The sequence below is a fragment of the Salvia hispanica genome, chromosome 2 (genome assembly GCF_029641045.1).
Source record: "Salvia hispanica isolate PSC_SH4W2 chromosome 2, Shi_PSC_v1, whole genome shotgun sequence".
Lineage (NCBI taxonomy): Eukaryota > Viridiplantae > Streptophyta > Magnoliopsida > Lamiales > Lamiaceae > Salvia > Salvia hispanica.
This window is the reverse complement of record NC_142693.1, coordinates 10605767-10625200: the sequence shown is the minus strand read 5'-3', so window position 1 is coordinate 10625200 and position 19434 is coordinate 10605767. Positions and strand designations below refer to the sequence as shown.

At 36.2% G+C, this 19434-nt stretch overlaps 2 protein-coding genes across 5 annotated transcripts; one reads left to right on the top strand and one right to left on the bottom strand.

Moving 5' to 3' along the window:
* The first annotated feature begins 288 nt into the window (after positions 1 to 288).
* Positions 289 to 5455, top strand: LOC125223083 (RNA-binding (RRM/RBD/RNP motifs) family protein). 3 transcript variants are annotated; one of them, XM_048126054.2, is made up of 14 exons: positions 289 to 442; positions 617 to 752; positions 852 to 941; positions 1203 to 1268; positions 1354 to 1419; positions 1529 to 1614; positions 1771 to 1816; positions 1890 to 1944; positions 2960 to 3036; positions 3418 to 3559; positions 3638 to 3762; positions 3833 to 3937; positions 4686 to 4844; positions 5132 to 5455. In XM_048126054.2, the coding sequence occupies exons 2-14, from the start codon at positions 732 to 734 to the stop codon at positions 5204 to 5206; spliced, it is 1113 nt and encodes a 370-aa protein (XP_047982011.1). In that variant the 5' UTR covers positions 289 to 442; positions 617 to 731; the 3' UTR covers positions 5207 to 5455. The 3 variants fall into 3 exon arrangements, with proteins under 3 accessions (XP_047982011.1, XP_047982017.1, XP_088920891.1); XM_048126060.2 differs by having other exon boundaries at positions 331 to 473; XM_089064765.1 differs by having other exon boundaries at positions 346 to 752.
* A 69-nt stretch (positions 5456 to 5524) lies between these two features.
* Positions 5525 to 8385, bottom strand: LOC125223069 (uncharacterized). 2 transcript variants are annotated; one of them, XM_048126041.2, is made up of 5 exons: positions 8161 to 8385; positions 7124 to 7674; positions 5996 to 6287; positions 5845 to 5926; positions 5525 to 5773 (listed from the first exon to the last, which is right to left on the bottom strand). In XM_048126041.2, the coding sequence occupies exons 2-5, from the start codon at positions 7668 to 7670 to the stop codon at positions 5573 to 5575; spliced, it is 1122 nt and encodes a 373-aa protein (XP_047981998.1). In that variant the 5' UTR covers positions 7671 to 7674; positions 8161 to 8385; the 3' UTR covers positions 5525 to 5572. The 2 variants fall into 2 exon arrangements, with proteins under 2 accessions (XP_047981998.1, XP_047981990.1); XM_048126033.2 differs by lacking the exon at positions 8161 to 8385 and having other exon boundaries at positions 7124 to 8147.
* Between the last annotated feature and the right edge of the window lie 11049 nt (positions 8386 to 19434).

The following is a 19434-nucleotide window of genomic DNA, read 5'->3' as shown; positions in this document are numbered from 1 at the left end:
CTTTACTTACTCCACATAATAATCTCGTGCCATTCAAGAATGTGGACATATTGAGTGAGACAGAGAAAGTAATTGACTAAAACTTCACATATTTAGACTTGGTCCATTTTGTAAACGGTTCAAAATAATAAAACTAATCTATTTTTTAAGGATGGATGAATTATTTCTTAAAATTCGAGCCAAATTGGACTCAGAGGAAGAGAATAATAGTCTAAAAAAAGACCATGAAAATGTTGACACCTCCAAAACTAGCCCAAGTAAAAGGAGGAGAGAAATCGCATAAGCATTCAGAGAGTCGCTATTGATGGCGAAAATAAAATTAGCTTAAGAGGGACGGTGGTAAAAAGCACGTAGCTGAGCGACGCGAGGAGAGCGGAGAGTTGTAGAGAGAAAGAGAGGAGAGAGGTGCGATTTAGGGTTTTAAATCCTATCAAATCCAAAGGTCAGTTAAGCGACGAGCGCCTAATTTCAAGGTTGTTTTGTGAATTTTGTTTTTCTCTATTAGGTACATGTATTGTGTTAGAATTTTTTAGAAATTAGGCGAGTTTGCTTTGGTATATGATGATGATGGTAATTGTGTGTTGTGAGATAGAGGTGTCCCTATTGTTGTGTGCAGGAAGAGTGCGTGAGCGATTGAGGGTTGGTGAGAGAGAGAGAGGGAAAGAGGGGAGAGAAATTTGTGGGAACTGCCCAAATTCGCCATTTCTAGGTAGCAGGGACCTCTTTTCATCATGACTGACCGGAAGCTCGTTGTAAGTTTCAGGATACTGCTCTTTTTTCATAACACAATTGTACATTTGATGAGTGTAAGATTATTATTTGATTAATGTGCATGTATGTGTCCAAATTAGGTGTTGGGAATTCCATGGGATGTCGATACTGAGGGATTGAGGGAATACATGAGCAAATTCGGGGAGCTGGAGGACTGTATTGTATTAAAGGTAAGCTCGTATTGTTTTATTTGTGTAAGCAAATAGACCTAAGAGATTTAGATTTTTCATTTATCTAGTTTGGCAGCTTGCCAGCTTCTTGATGCTAAATGTTAATGTTCGTATTCTGAAACTTACTTCACCTGAAACAAACAAAACCTGTTGGTATACATTATACTATGGTGGAGAAAGGTTTGTTTAATGGGATGTGTGCATAAGTCTGTAATAGTAATACCAAGAGACCCCTTATCTTCTTTGTCATGGTGATTTCAGGAACGTTCTACCGGTCGCTCTCGTGGTTTTGGGTATGCAACATTTGTTACAGCCGAGGATGCAAAGGTTATTTTTGAATGCATCATTGTTGAGTCTCACTATCAGTTTGCAACTTCGCATAATAACTTTTGTGTAATTGTGAATGTTCCAGGCGGCATTAGCAAGTGAGCATTTACTTGGCAATAGGGTGCTGGAAGTCAAAGTAGCCACTCCAAAGGTTAACTTGTTTGATGCTCAATTTTATTGTTTAACCTTTCCTATTATAGCTGTCCATAAAAAAATTGATTCTTTATACTTTATTTTTGAGCATAGTTTCTATTTTTTAGGATGAAATGAAAACCTCATCTAAGAAAGTTACCAGGATATTTGTGGCTAGGATTCCACCATCAGTAACTGAAGCTGTTTTCAGAAGGTTGTTCTCCCTTCTTTTACTTTTGCTTCTATAAATATATCATCCACATGAGTTATTTTGACTATCTGCAATTCAAATTAGTAGATGAATATGTACCGAACTCTTATTTGTATGCTGGAAAAGTCTGATAGTGTTATATTTTATCTTCTTATACAGCCATTTTGAGAAATACGGCGAAATAACAGATTTATACATGCCGAAGGTTTTTACTTTTCTCCCATTCTTTACGACAAGTTGATTTCTATGTTGTTGCACCTCACAATTCATTTTTGCAGGATCCATCTACCAAAGGCCATCGTGGAATTGGATTTATCACTTTTGTAAATGCTGGTATATCTTATTTGTTGCTCTTGTTGGCATTTTACATATGTTTTCTTCCTTGTGTCAGATTTGTACTTGTTCACATTCATACTGATTAGTAGCCCCTGGTTCTAGAGACTAGAGAGTAGTATCAGAAGTTGCTTGATTAGAACTTATATGTTATTTTTTAAATGTTTTCTATGTATATAAAGATTAATTTTTCTTTCAAGTTTTATTAAGTAAACTATTTTAATTTTTTTGCCTGCACAGATACTGCCTGTGATCTCAAAGATATTCTTAATTCTATTTGTTAAAAGTGAGATTACTAATTTTTGGCTCTTCTATATATTGTCGTTTATATCCGCGAAATCCCAATGATATATCTGCTCACAATTGAACTTTTTAGTTAAGTGAGTTACCAGTCCTAATATTTTCCGTAATGTTGGCCTCTTGTATGTATTGTGTTAGAGGAAGGCTGCTGTTGGCTGCTGGAATCTTAAAAGAACAGAATAGAGAACAGGAAAACAGGAACTATTGAATTGAAAACCAAAAGGACTGAAACTAAATTGATATAACCGGTACTGAAATTAAGTAACAAATGTAACGCTGCCCCCAAAGAGGGCCATACCTCCACAGCTACTTGCTGGACTCAACTCCAGTGAACAACATATATAGAGTATAGACTCAATTAAAAGACTCCTTTTAAGACTCCTAAAAATAAACATGACTCAATCTAACATAAAAGATAAAGATGCCAAGACTCCTTGATAATTTTGATCGATATCATATTGCTGCAACTTCTCAAGTTTGGTATAATGATGCTTGTTTTAATTTGATAGGTCTGGATTTGGAATATTTTTGTATGAATTTTTAAATAACCGCCTATTCTGATACACTGAGATGTGATCAGTCTCTTAAGCTATAGCACCGCTGCTATTAACACTCTTTATTTGTGAGGTTGTTGACTTGCATTATACATGCATGTGATGGTACTTTTATGTAATTTATATCGTATAAAATATATTTTATTCTGAACTGTTCACAGAAGCAGTAGATGATCTAATGTCTGAGACTCATGAGTTGGGCGGATCAACTGTTGTTGTGGATCGAGCAACTCCGAAGGTATCCTTAACACTTTTGGTTTTTTTTTTTTTTACTTTTTCCCCATAATTCGAATTATCTGTCGGCATCTTGCAAGATTTACTTATGGATCTTTTCCTATGTTTTTTCAATAAAGACAATGAAATGCATCGTTGATATGAATACTTGAGTTAAAATGGTCATCCAGTCCACACTGTGACACTATAGTAAAAGTTTTGGTGCATAAAATGATATAGACTTATGGAGCAAGAGTATGATATATGTCATTATGCACAATAGCTAAAAGGTGCAAATGTCCCCTTGCAGTAAATGGATCTTTAAGGTGTATTTGAATCTTTTTGTTGTTTGAATGTGTAGTCCGTAGCCCATGTATATATGTTTTATTTCCCGACTGTATAACAGGAGGAAGAATTCAGGCCAGTTAGCCGAGCACCTCAAAGCGGGGGTGGATATGGTGCATATAATGCTTATATTAATGCTGCGACTAGATATGCTACACTTGGTGCACCAACCCTGTATGATCCTCCTGGTGCCATGTATGGAAGTAAGTACATTGCTGAAAGTACAATGTTGTAACTGCCTTTTTGAGTTTAATGACCCCAATTGCTTATTATATCATTAGGGGAGGTACCTCGTGGAATGGGAAAAAAAATCTTCGTTGGTAGGCTGCCTCAGGAGGCAAGTGTAGAAGATCTTCGCCATTACTTTGGGAGATTTGGACGAATTTTAGATGTTTATGTTCCAAAGGTAAGAATATCTGTGCTTTACTGTATTTGATGGCACTAGATTTTGATATATTGCAGTTCTATTTTTGTAGGACCCCAAGAGAACAGGTCATAGAGGATTTGGTTTTGTTACTTTTGCTGATGATGGTGTTGCAGATCGTGTAGCTCGAAGATCACATGAGATATGTGGACATCAGGTTTTGACGCCTTCTGTACTTGAATAGACTATAATCCTTTGAGAATAATTCTACTCCATCTTTTAATGATTTGCGTTGACTAACCAATGGCTGACAAGGTTATAGGAAGTAGTGAGATGTCCAAAAGCAGTTTGTCCTAACATATGGATCTTTTGCAGTGTGATCAATCTCTGACTAATTATATCCTGCTATACTATAAATTTTGAGAATAGGTTAGAGAAAGTATTGGTTTTTGTATCATGTAGCCACCTGCGTTTGTATTATGTAGCAACCTGGTGTTGAGTGACTAGGACTAAATAATTCTCCAGTACTACAAGCATTTCTTGCATTTCTTCATATTTTTGTATTTTGTCTTTTCCACAATGGTCCCAAACCTTTATATTGTATTTCTAGTGATCCATAATCATCACTCACTCCTGACCCTTCATTCTATTTAAATCCTGTTTTCCTTATTCAATATAGTTTTTAGCTGTTAGATCATAAAAACTTAATGTTAACATTGGAAAATGATGTTAGCCCCTGTTATTCGCTGTTTTCTAATTTTATTTTCTGGCCATAAATGAGATTGGCCATATTCATGCTATTTATTATTTAACTGATTTTCGAGATGCAATACTTGTGCAAAGGCATAAAGTTATAGATAACTGGTTGGTAATCATTATTTGTAAAATAAAATGTTATAGAACAATTATTTCATTAAATAACCCGGCAAGGATGTTTGTAAGTCTATTAATTTCTTGTTTTACAGATTGCAATAGATTCAGCAACACCTATTGATGATGCTACAGCTACTGCTGCTGCTGGCCCAAGTGGTACTTACCCGACGAATAACCCTGAGCCATTTGGGTATGGTGTGCCGCCTATGCGCAGTTATGGTAGGATGTATGGGAGCTTAGATTTTGATGATGTGAGTACTGATGTATTTTTTACTCTTCATTCACACTAAAAAAATTCTGCAACATGTCTATACCTGCTGTTCATATATAATCTATTATACTGTTTATATATAATCATCTAGTATACCTTGTATCAGAATATGTTATGTATTTTAACCAAACCTGAAAGGATTTAGATGAAAATCTATTTTCTATTTGAGAAATTATGTTAGTAAATACGTTTTTTTTAGATGTATATGGTATCTAAGTAATGAACTACAAACTGTTGTACTGACTGAATGTAATTACTACCTGGCAGTGGGGTTATGGTGTTGGCGGCAGTATGAACGGAGGCAGACCTCCACGTGCAGATTACAGGTATAGGCCTTACTAAGTCAGAGAGATGTAGCAGCTGTATCGAATGAATCCTGGACATGTAATTTGTTGCCCTTGTCAGAATTGTGGATTTTCTTGAATCATAGGAGGAAATTATCTCCGTTTGACACTTCTTTTTAGTTGTTGAGAGCAAGTGTTACTGTTTGAGTTAGATGCCATTTTAATGTTGAATCCCATATTTCTTGAATCGTAGGAGGAAATTATCTCCAGTTGGTTGTTGGTATTTTACATGAAGATGTTTTCTGTATTCTGTGCCCAATAAATATTTCAGTTTAGCCTCTTAGTTACTCATTTTTAGTTTCTGCAAGAAGCACAATGAGTACTAATTTCTCATTGATTATATGATTAAAAACTCTGCAAGTGTTCATTTCTTGGTGCATATGAAGCAGCTACAAATAGAGCAAAACTTGAAATACATAGAGCACGAAATCCTCCTCCTGCGATGTGTTGGAGGAGGCGGTTGGTCTGACAGAGTGCTTCTCATGGCTTGAGCTTTCGACTGCTTGTCTCTTAGCTTTTTTGTTATCTTCTCCATCGAAGCTGATCTCCTCTTCTCCAGTTTCATCTGCCCGAACCAACTCAGTTAGGCAGAATGTCTTTAAAGCAAATACAGAGCAGAGTTTGTGGTAAACGAACCTCGAGTTTCCTCATTGCAGCCTCGGCTTTAGCCTTTTGCAAGTTCTCCCAAGCAGAGATCTTAGCTTCCTCTCTCTGAAACCTACACAAACCAGATCAATAAGTACATAATTTCTGAAGTTTCAAGATTTTTTGCAGTTCCACAACATACTTGGACATGTTTCTGGATGACTCAGTGACGTCCCAAGCTGTAGGTATGTCTCCTACGCAAGTTGACTCCATCTCTTTGACATCTTGTTTCCTCAATTCTCTACAAGTATTGGTGCCCTTGTCTACCTGGACATCTCTGATGTCGTCTTTCCCTAGCATAGGAAATGAGGAACGAGTAGAATACGATAATCTGCCTTTGGATGATGACTGGGTGCTTCCATCAGGGCTCATTTGAGTAGCCATATCCCTTCTTGAAACTAGGGCTTCTTCTTCCTTGCCACCCATATTGTCGTCTGCCCATTAAAATTGTCAATCAAGAAATCGTCAAGATTTATTCAGGTGGAGGCAGATTCTATTGACACACAAACATGCCCCACAGGTATTACACAAGAGTACCTAAATATAGTTGTATGTAATCATCAATGAATTCAATCAATCAAATAAAAGATAGCTTAACACCATAAAAGAACCTAAAATGAAGTGGTTTAGTTTTCATCAGATGCACTATAAATGAATTTTGATTTATACTGTACCATTTAAGCAATGATAGATACCAAACCCAAGTTATCATATGCAGTGTATAAAATATATCAATGAAATGGGCCCCACCATATATTTTATTCTGCTAATTGATTATATTAATTAAAATTACCCAAAATGAACTCAATTCTTGTAACTAAGCTAATCATTATTTAACAAAGTTGAAAAGGGGGAATTATGATTTATGGAGTCAACACCCATTAAATCGAATCATATATACTATAACTAATACCTCTGCCCAAAAATATTTACCACTAAAAGGTACTTGCACTTTCCAGCATCTCCCTTATTTTAGAAAATGACAGATTATACCTATTCAGGCATAATCATAATGCCAAATCCTGAGTAGAAGTGATGGAAATGTCACTTTAAGATGAGACCAAACAAGCTCACAGCCTCCTAAACAAGTAGAAGAGGAGATTCGAATCTGTATGCTAAGTTCAGTCATAGAAGTAAACAAGTAAATCCATATCATGAACAGCCCTAGTCTCAAGACAAGCTCAATGCATAACACTTTCTCTCAATTTTATTTGTTTACCATCATCGTGCAAGCAATAATCAGCTAACTACTAAAGAGGCCATAGCGTACCTCGAGAACTAGGCTCAGACGTTTCGCTACGCATATCAGACAAGCCGAGCATACTAGCACCATGTCTCCTGTCGTCTTCACCATACAAGGGACGGGATCTTGCATCAACTTCAGACTCATAATGAACAGATAAACCCTCAGGGACCAAAACGCCGGTAGTGAGGGGCGAATTCGCCATGAAATTCCTCACAGCCCCGCCTTCGTGCACAGGCATAGTGGGTGAGTAGTTGGGAAAGTACACAAGTCCCATCGGGGTCTGTCCCAAAGGGCCACTCTTGGACTTGGGCCGTCTCTGAGCAGCTGCTGCACCGAACCCTGAGATCGGGCTGGTGATCCATCTCTCAGCATCATCCCATTTCGAAGGCACTGTCCTCCCACTATTGAAGGGCATCAATGCAGCTGCAGAAACATGCCTCCTACTAGTGCTTGCAGGCAATGGCACCCTCTCAGAGCTCCACGTCTTCGGCAACTGATCACCATACTCTGGCGTCCCGGGGCTAGTGAAGGCGCCCGAGTTCCTAAAAGGCGGTCCAGAATTCCTTCTCATGACTCTGAATTTAGATCAAAATCCCCTCCAAATATGTCATAAACACATTATTGATACAAGTAGAACCAACAATAAAACAATCAAGAATTCAGATCTAACTTTTCAATAACTTAAAAGGCCCCTTTTTTCCTACCAGAGGCTAAGTTAAGTTAACCTATCAAAATACTGAGACAAAGAAGGCAGGCAATGGCATCATCAGTTGACAATATGTCTAAATGCCAAATAATTCCAAAAAGCTCTATTTTTTCTGCAGTCTGCAAGTTTATGGGCGCCACGGTTGGGACCACCGGAGGGCTGGTCATGTCTTTGTAACCAGCCAAGAACACACACCCCTACAGACCCTTCTTGCATTACCACATAAAAATCCAATCTTTCGCTCTCAAAATTGGCTACAGTCCCTAAATTCCCTCCACCATACAGACACAAATGGGACCAGAAAATGAAAGGCGAAAGGTAGAAAAGAGAAATGTTGCTTTACCCAAGAAGTTACCTTTAATTGAGTTCAAGCTCTTGCCTTTTCGTCTCGAAAATCTTGTTTGCACTTTATGTGGAAGAAATGTTGTAGGATAATGGATTTTCTGTTTTGGGTAATGGAGGAATAGTTTAAGGTGTCTAGATTTTGAGAATGTGAAAGGAAATAAGGTTGTTTGAAGAAGGGAATAGAAAAATGGAGTTGTGGAAGACTGATTGTTTTTCAAGAATAATTTAATGGAGGAAGAATACAGGGATGGTGAGAAGGCTGAGTTGGCATAAGATGTTTTCCAATTACTGTCAATGCCATATGCGGATACAACCAAGACACTGGGACCCTTGTTGGATCGACTTTTGATCTCTCTCTATCACTGTGTGTGTGTGTGTGTGTGAATGGTGAATTTGCTAACGAAATTTCGCAATAATTAACATTTAGATCAACAACTTCAGATATATCATGAGTTAAATATGTAGGCAAAAGTCCCCGTCTCAATTGTACTCCCTCCGTCCCCTAAATTTTGATACGGTTTGACCCGATACGGGTTTTAAGAAATGTAATGAAAAATGAGTTAAAAAAGTTGGTGGGATTTGGGTCCTACTTTTAAAGTATTAATTTTATAATAAAATATGAGTATGAATTGATTAGTGGAATATGAGGTCCACTATAAAAAATGGTAAAAAGTGAAGTGTGTCAAAATTTAGGGGATGGACCGAAATAATAAACTGTGTCAAAATTTGGAGGACAGAAAGAGTATTTTAGAATTTCAGTGAAGTTTGATACTACTTCCTCTGTTCTATAATAGTGAAATTATTTTGTCATTTTAGTACGTTCCACAGCAATGGAGGTATTTCCCGTTTTAGTAAAACTCAACATATTTTTTTTATTTACTTTATTACTCTCTCTTACTTTATTCTTTCTCATCAGTCTACTTTTTTAATTTCCTACTTTATTCTTCTTGTACTTAACTCACTTAATACAATTTTTCTTAAATCGTGTGACGAAAAGAAATGCCTCCACTATCACGGAACAGAATACTATTTCAATAGATATTTTGATAGGTTAGATTATCTTATTTCGTACTATCTTTAATTTATCCACAATAGAAATGACATTTGACATGTGCATGTATTTTTAAAAATATAAATAAAAGTGAGTTAAATAAGCTAGTGAACTATGAGTCACACTTATATATATTAGTGTTATAATAAAATAATATGAGTAAAATAAGTTAATAGAATATGAGGCTTATTTACTATTTATGGTAAAACTGAAATGTGACTCTTACCGTGGGACGGATCAAAATAGTAAAATATGACTTTTATTGTAAGAAAGAGGTACTAACATTTTATAGAAGAAATTACTTTTTGTTATTTGTGTTACTAGCTACAAGTGGGTGAGACATCAACTTGTGTTGCCCGTTACGTGGTACAATTGAAATTGAATCATTTCATTTCGCTCATTTTTTAATATGAAATGTGGAATTATTTAAACGAATCTTAATAATGTGCAATAGAAAATAAGGTCAACCTAAAAGATGAAATGTCATGATAATGTTATTGTTTAATTCGTTATGTTCAGAGAAAAACGATACATAAGCTATAGTAATTTGCATGTCGTGTGGACAAAAATGCCATTTTTCACATTTTTCTTGAAAGTAATAACTTCCTTGTTAGACGGTGGAATAGTAAATGTTGGTTTTTGTACGATAAATAGTATTATATCCGTGCAATGCACGAATTAAATTATTTTTAAAACATTAATTTTAGATTATAGCTTAATTTAAAAGAATTTAGAAACAATATCATAAAAATTGTAGAAAAAAATATAAGTAATAATAACAAAGAATTATACAACTAAAACATACTAACAAACTTCGAAATAATTAATACATCAAATTATAAAATACTTGGGAGAACTCCCTGGCATAATACATGGATAAGGAGCATTTGAAACAACTATCATTCAAATTCGGCATTTGAAAAAATTGATCCACTCATATCACTATAAACTACAAATCTAATTTATAATTACAACATTATTTCGTGATCAATAAACATATCATAAAATTTAAAAATATATTAGAAGGGGCATGTTAGGGTGCCACCACCCCTTAAAATAACACCATACCACCATTCCTAGCCAATCATTTGTACACGTGGACGAATAATAAACTGCCACGTGGCAAAAAAAAAAAAAAAACCCCCAAAAAAGACGGGCAGCAATCTGCTGGCCTTTAAACAGCAATTTTTCTTGAACAACAATATCCAACACGTTAGACAGCAATCTATAGATTGCTGTCTAACATGTTGGATATTGCTGTGTAGCGTTTATAATATTGCTGTATAAGCGTTGTCACGTTGTCATTTTAAGGGTGGTTGTCATTTTAACACAAACCTATATTAGAATCAATAAAAACTAAAAGTATCTTCAGTACTCATATTTATATAAAAGAAATATATAGATAAATATTAGACCAATTCAAATTAAGTTATTTATATTTTATTATATATTCAGTAACTCATTAACAATAAATTTATATACAATAAATGATAAATTAAAATATAACTAATGATTCAGATAATATTAAAATAACAAAATCACATAAAAACAACATAAAGAAGAAACTCTAAATCTGTCGTGCTTCCAAATCCAAAAAAAAATAAATAGGTATTTCGCTTTATATCAAGATGCAGATACAAAGAATACAAAGTTACTTAAAAAGATAAATATTTGTATATATTCCAAAACAAGCATTGAATTTGTAGCCACATTTATCATAATACAACATAACATATAATAAACAGGCTGTTGCAAACTAAAGATGAAAGGATTATAAATTATGATTCCTACTATCATTGTATCTTGCTTCAAAAATGTCTAGAAATTCAATAATATATAATAAACAGCCCCGAGTATCAAACCAAAAATCCAACCTCCTCGGCAACACCGTTATGCTCCATCCATGGTGACAATTTACACCTTCTACTTGACATCCCCCAATCACCATACGTGAGCTTAATTATATCTATTTTGAAATGTTGTAGTATCAATATGATGTTACACTTAACTTAGCTAACAAATGATATTGGTGTGCTTAAAAAAGGAAATTCACATACCATAGTGAGATGAGATTAGTTATTCTCTATTAGTATTGAAGAATGTTTTCATATTGTTTTTCTTATCTATAGAAAGTTTGGGTTTTTCGTACCCTATAGTTCTAAAGTACATTGGGTGGGCTGATCTGTTTGCGAGAAGTAATAGAGTGTCATTGCATAAAATCACATCTCAAGTGAGTCGAGATTGATGGTATCCTCTCAGATTATTATTATTATTATACAAAAAAATTGTTAGGAGATATAAAACAGAGAAATAAAAATCGGATATCTGAAAGTCGTGTTTATCACTTTCAGATCAAATCAATTTCGGGGTTCAACCAAAATATTTGATCGGATAAAATTCAGAGTATTAGAAGATCATATGTTTGTATTTTCGATGTATTGAACCAGAAAATGATCAGTAGAAGAAGAAGATGAAACAGAGCAATGAAACATTGCAACTATTGGGAGATGAAACCGAAAATAACCGAATTTCAAAGGTTTCCTAAATTGCAATTTAGTCCTTCGACTTTTGGAAATAATATTTTCGGATGAATTTCCGATACAGTAACTTTGTCGGAAATAAAAAATTTCCAGGGGCTCTGCCCCTTGGACCCCGCTACCCGGGGGCGCTGCCCCCCGACCCCCGTTCATCTATCTAGGAGCTTCGCTCCTAATATTATAACGAATTCAAATAAGCGTGCACTCCGCACCTCCATACTTAAATGATGTATCATTATAACAATAACCGATCATTCAAGTTAATCCAATTACACTAAAATATCTAACAATCCTCCCCTATTTTAGTGCAATCCTTGATTAACTAAAACAAGTCATCTCAAACATTCAAACTTTTGCATAAATGAAATATCGTAACGATTGAATTCCATATTAGTACATTACACATTCCAAATATTCGAATACCCCGGGTGTCTCTAAGGATTGAACTCTGGGAACTCACATTGAATACACGAAGATGATGTACACAAAAGTTTACATATGAATAGTTCTATCTTGACACTATATTTTACTAGCCTATGTCCTTATCCTTCATAAACATATCGAAACCAAGTCCCAGCTTCTTGAAGCGGCTAAACTTCATGCTTATATAGGTAGCTCCTTTATTCTTGCACCTACATTTGCAATTTTTCAAAAGAACTATTAAGAATCTATATATTCAACCTCCTTAACTTGTAGGTCCGAACACATACCTTGGGACGAATTTTCAAATGTGTTCCAATCTCCAACATTAAGTTTTCCACATTGAATTCTGCATCTAGTGTCATACTAAATGGGAATTGGGTATCTTAATATCAGAGATTTGTAGTGGACTTTAATCCCATCCCTATAGCCGATTTGTACACAAGATCTCTACTTAACCCTTTGGTTAAATGATCGGCTAAGTTGTCATGAGTTCTTACAAACTCCACAGATATCACACCATCAAAAATAAGTTCACGAATCATGCTATGTCTAACACCTAAGTGTCTTGACTTTCCATTATACACTTGACTATATGCCTTAGCCAAGGTAGCAGCACTATCACATCTGATAGATATAGGTGATATCGGTTTAGGCCACAATGGAATCTCATATATCAAATTTCTTAGCCATTTAGCCTCTTTACTAGCTGCTGCTAATGCCACAAACTCCGATTCCATTGTTGAATTTGTTATACAAGTTTGTTTCTTTGATGCCCAACATATAGCACCACCTCCAAGACGGAATACCCAACCACTTGTGGAAGAATGATCTTCCATATTGGTGATCCAACTTGCATCCGAATAACCTTCAAGAACAGAAGGAAATCCAGAATAAGACAACCTATAATCCATTGTTCCTTTTAAGTACTTAAATACTCGATTCATGGCTTGCCAATGGATTAAACTTGGATTATGAGTATATCGACTCAACTTTCCAACTGCAAAGGCTATATCGGGTCTGGTACTAATCATAGCATACATTAGTGATCCAATAGCCTTTGAATATTCAAGCTGATTCACAGCAACTCCTTTATTAGGTACGAGCTTTGCACTAGGATCAAAAGGAGTCTTAACTGGAGAACAATCTTTGAAGTTAAATTTTTCCAAAATCTTCTCAATATAATGTGATTGAGAAATAGAAATTCCTTGTTCTCCATGTGTGATCTTAATTCCAAGAATCACATCAGCCTTCCCCATGTCTTTCATCTCAAACTTAGATGACAAAAATGCCTTTGTTTTATCAACTTGATCTTGGTCAGTACCGAAGATCAACATGTCATCCACATATAAGCAAATGATAACCCCTTTACCGGTAGTATCAAATTTGCTATATACACACTTGTCTGCTTGGTTTAATACAAAACCATTAGACAATACTACGTCATCAAACTTCTGATGCTATTGTTTGGGGGCTTGCTTTAGTCCATAAAGAGATTTTACCAATTTACAAACCTTATGTTCATTACCAGGCATGACAAATCCTTCTGGTTGTTTGATATAAATCTCTTCATTTAATTCACCATTCAAGAAGGCAGTTTTGACATCCATTTGGTGAATTACAAGATTATGTATAGCAGCAAGTGCTAACAATAATCTAATTGTGGAAATCCTAGCAACAGGAGCATAGGTGTCAAAATAACTAATTCCTTCCCTTTGTCTAAAGCCTTGGATAACCAATCTGGCTTTATATTTGTCTATGCTTCCATCCACCTTCATCTTCGTTTTGAAGATCCATTTGCTATTTAAAGCTTCACAACCAGGTGGTAAATCAGTCAGTATCCAAGTACCATTTTGGATTATAGAATCCATCTCCTCTTAGATTGTCTCTTTCCAAAAAGCGGAATCTCTTGAAGCCATAGCTTCTTTGTAAGTCCTTGGATCATCACCAATAGTAAAGCAATACTGATATTGAAAATTAATTTCATTTCTTGATCCTTCAAGTAAGTACAATTGGAAATCATTTCCAAAGGACTTAGCTTTTCTTGCTCTACTACTTCTCCTAGCCTCAGGAGGTGTATCTATCACCTTTCCAGTAAGATCATCAGAGTTACTAGACCTTGCAATCATGCCTCCAGGTTTAGGTATAGACGTGAATCTATCCTCATTGCCAAAATCAGCATCCCTTGACTCAATAATAGAGTGCACAGATACATAGTCATTAGATTCTAAGACATAGAATCTATAACAAACAGAATTTTGTGAATACCCCAGAAACACACAATCTATGCCTCTTTGACCTATGATTTTCATTTTAGGGTCAGTTAGTCTTACCACTGCTCGACAACCCCAAACTCTAAGATAACTCAATTTTGGAGGTTTCTTATGCCAAAGTTCATAAGGGGTAATCTTATTCCTTTTGTTAGGAACTCTATTCAACAAATAACAGGCTGTTAACATAGCCTCATCCCAAAATCCTTCACTTAGGCCAGAATAACACAACATTGAATTAATCATTTCTTTCAACGTTCTATTCTTTCTTTCAGCTACACCATTTTGTTGTGGTGTATATGGAGCAGTCGTTTGATGTACTATACTAGTCGATTCAAAATACGCTGGATCATAATACTCACCTCCCCTATCAGTGCGAAGAGTTTTAATCTTCACACCATGATAAAGCTCTACACTTTCCTTAAAGATTTTAAATTTATCAAGAGCTTCATCTTTTGAATGACATAGATAGACATGGCAAAATCTAATAGCATCATTAATAAAAGTAACTACATACTTTTTATTACCAAGTGATGGAGTCGAATGAAAATCACACAAGTCACTATGTATAAGTTCTAATACCTTAGTTTCTTTATTTACATTCTTATTGAAAGGTTGTCTAGTTATTTTAGTTAACATGCAAGTTTTACACCTTCCATTATTCAACTCGAAAGCAGGTATCAAACTCATTTTCGACATATCTTTTAATCTCTTATAAGTCTAGCATGCCACAATTCTGATTTACTAACATGATTACCAATACTTGAAGAGGTCATGCAAACAGAATTATTCACAAAAGAGACATCTAGATTCAACCTAAACATGCCACAAAGATAACCAAAGCCAATAAAATTACCATGCCTTGACAGAATGTATTTATCACTTTCTAATACTTGTTTATAGCCACAACTATTCAATACAATACCAGAAACTAAGTTTTTACGAATTCCAGGTACATACATAACATTTTCTAACAATAACGAATTTCCAGAGGTAAATACTAGGCTAACAGATCCTATTCCTTTGATTGGTTCAGTTGCAACATTGTCCATCTTCAAGGAAGATCCATCTTCAATTGGTTTAAAGTCCTTGAACCATTGACGATCCTTGCATACATGACATGTTGCACCCGAATCAATCCACCATGAGATATCATCATCCTGCACATAAAATGCTTCAGAGATTATTGATGCATAATAATTCTCAACCGAATGATCATTAGGTACAAAAGACGAACCTGATTGCTTTTCCGGATCCTTGGATCCATTTTGACCAGCCTCGTTTTTCCCTTTTCCTCCACCCTTTCCAGACTTACAATCCTTCTTGAAGTGCCCGGATTTGCCACACTTCCAGCAAGTCAGTTTGGGCTTCTTATTCCCATCCTTACTGTTATAACCTTGAAACTTCCGTTTCCCTTGAAACTTACGTTTCTCTTTACCAGCCTTTGAGGATTCACCCTCTTCCACCCTCAACAATTCATTGTATTGTTCCATGCCAGGCCTCGAATCAACCATTTTATAGTTGATAAAGTTACCAACAAGAAATTTCTTGCTAGAGGCATCTTCTGCCATATACTTGGCTTCGAGAGAATCCCACAATTCCTTAGCAGACTCTACATTTTGATACACATCAAAGAGGGAATCAGACATACCTAAGATGTGACCACGACATATGTAGTCATCGTTCTCCCACTTCATCCGCCTCCTCGTCTGTTCCAGAGTTTCATTATCAACAGCCTCGGGCATGGGAGTACTCAGAACGTACACCACCTTGAGATTTGTCAGCATGAAATGCATCTTCTTTTGCCAGCGTCTAAAGTCCTGGCCAGCAAACTTATCTAACTTTGCGAAACCTTTCGCTCATTCCTTCATCGTTTCTTTGTTCGACATTTTGATTTGATCTTTGTTAGGGAGATATAAAACAGAGAAACAAAAACCGGATATCTGAAAGTCGTGTTTATCACTTTCAGATCAAATCAATTTCGGGGTTCAACCAAAATATTTGATCGGATAAAATTCAGAGTATTAAAAGATCATATGTTTGTATTTTCGATGTATTGAACCAGAAAATGATCAGTAGAAGAAGAAGAAGAAGAAGATGAAACAGTGCAATGAAATATTGCAACTATTGGGAGATGAAACCGAAAATAACCGAATTTCAAAGGTTTCCTAAATTGCAATTTAGTCCTTCGACTTTCGGAAATAATATTTTCGGATGAATTTCCGATACAGTAACTTTGTTGGAAATAAAAAATTTCCAGGGGCTCTGCCCCTTGGACCCCGCTACCCGGGGGTGCTGCCCCCCGACCCCCGTTCATCTATCTAGGAGCTTCGCTTCTAATATTATAACGAATTCAAATAAGCGTGCACTCCGCACCTCCATACTTAAATAATGTATCATTATAACAATAACCGATCATTCAAGTTAATCCAATTACACTAAAATATCTAATAAAAATATTCATTATTTATTCAGCTTAATAATCAAAGTTTGAGTTGTTCATCTATTGGAAAAATATTATAATTTGTTACCGTTGCCGGCAAATATAAATTAATTAATTGATATTTAAGATATTAAAGATGAGAAATAATGAATTAAAATGAGTCATATTCGTAACATAGATCCACGCATGCAAAAATTAATTATTTATTGAAGAGAATTAATATTAATAGACTTAAATATGTTAGTCAACATTTATACGGTTTGATCTGTTATTAGAGTGATGATAGTTCCAAGAAGTCCACAACACAATCAAAATCGAAGATTTCAATTAATCAGTGACTTAGTAATTGCCCGCGTTGTAGATCCTAGCTCTGGGTTCGAGTGTCATTTCACCCATAAACACAACTCATTCGCTGATTCTTCAATATCAGTATGTTCGAACCTCTACTTAGTTTCACCCAAGCTTCATCTTGGTCATGGATAGATCACCCAGGTTCGGGTCCATAGGCAGTGACAATTAGGGCTGACAATTTTCGACACGACACGATAATCCGACACGAATCCGCACGACATTATTGGGTTGGGGTCAAGTCTTATTGGGTCCGTGTCCTTATCGGGTTGACCCATTAAGAACCCGATAATTTCGGGTTGGGTTCGGGTCGGATGCGGGTCGGATACGGGTAACCCATTAAGAAATAATATTATTATTTTAAAAAATATATTTTACTTTAAATTTTTTTAATTTCTTATAAATTAGGTATAAAACGAATATTAATTATGTAAATTAGGTTAAAAATTAAGGTTTAATCGTGTAATATCAGGTTTGGGTCGTTATCGTGTCGTGTCAACCCATATTATATTGTGTCTATAATGGGTTTGTGTCGGATGCGGATTGTGTTCGGATTTGAAGGTAGCAGGTCGGGTTCGTGTTCGGATTTACGATTTCCTTAACAGGTCGGGTTCGGGTTAGGCCTTATTAGGTTGGGTCGTTATTAGGTTGACCCGATAACGACCCAATCCGTACGATTTGCCAGCCCTAATGACAATTGCCCTATGAAGACTCGCTTTAGCTGGTTCAAATATTAGTTGTATAAGCTCCATCAAATGATATCCAAGTCGGACCAGAGGCTTTGCATTGATATTTTAGTTGTTTTTTGTATTTTAAGAGCATCCACCATCCGCCTGATGCATCGATGAGCGCTACAACGAAGCCAAGCTGGCGGCCTCGTACAAGCGCCACAGGGAGCAGCTGCGCAAGCACTGGGATCGGGTGAAGTATACGAAGTATATTTGTTCTCGGCGGAGTATACGAAGTGCTTGAGAGGGTAGGGCAGCGGCAAGAGTTTGACCGATGTGTGCGATAAAGTGCTTGCGTCGTACATTTCACTGTACGACGAGTTCAAGCACTACTTCTCCTGGCTCATCGTGAAGGAGAAGCAGAAGTTTCAAGGAGGGATTATGCCCATATCGTCTGCAAGGAAGAGAATGAAGAACACCGCTACCGGTGATTATACGAGCAGTGACAACGGCGTACCTCCGATGGACCTCAACCAGCCGATGTATGAGGATGAGAGCTCCGGCACACCGGTGTCCTCCCGTTGGCAACAAAGCTGCGAAGAACAAGGCCAAGGCAAATGCGACGACCTCACAGAACTCGGCCCCGACCGCGTCCCCGACTTCGGCTGCGGCACATGCCTACGGGGAATTGGTGAGGGCCGCCAACCAGAGGATGTTGTTGGACACGCACAACGCCCTCAGGCAAACCGACGACCCGAATGAAGCCCAATACCTCAAGAAGATGATTGATGCTCTCCAGCGTCGGTTGGGAATGCTTTAGACCAGCCTCTTTATCTGTAGTGCACTTGTTTTTTATTTCCACTTTTGTAAATTTTTTTAATTAAGTAAATGTAGGATTTGCTTTTAAATTGTGGTGCTTTTTTATTTATTTTGCTTGACATATTTCCAAACATAAAAATTAAATACAAAATAGAAGTAAAAACTATAAGGCGGACTATAGGGCATTCCACTGCAGGTGGAAGGGTAGGAGGATAAAATGTTGATGTGGCGGAGGTTAGAGCGCCCCATTATGAATGCTCTAAGTATAAGTTGCTTGTTATAATCAAATTTAAAGTTACTCTATAGGCAAAGACAGAGGGATAGATCCTTATTAGCCAACCATCTTAATATTTTGTATGTGGTGCTCTTTGGCTGCAAACTTGTTTTGTTCAAAATTGGAAGAATAATGTAGGTAGAGCATTTTTTTGTTTGTGGGTGAACAAATGAGTTGATGAGAAACATTACCCGATGATATTTATCTTGCACAGAGTGAATAGAAGAAAAAACGGGATATTCAGAACTTTTATTGGCAAAAAATCAAAAAATTATGAAAATATACATATGTTCCTCTAATTTCAACTATAGACTTTATGGAGTAGTTTCTATCCAGACTATTTTTATTCTTTTTAATTCACTGACGGTTATACACAACCACGCTAAGTGACTCGAACCCCGACTTATTAGTTGGCCTAACCAAAATTAAGTAATAATGGTAGAGTCACAACACA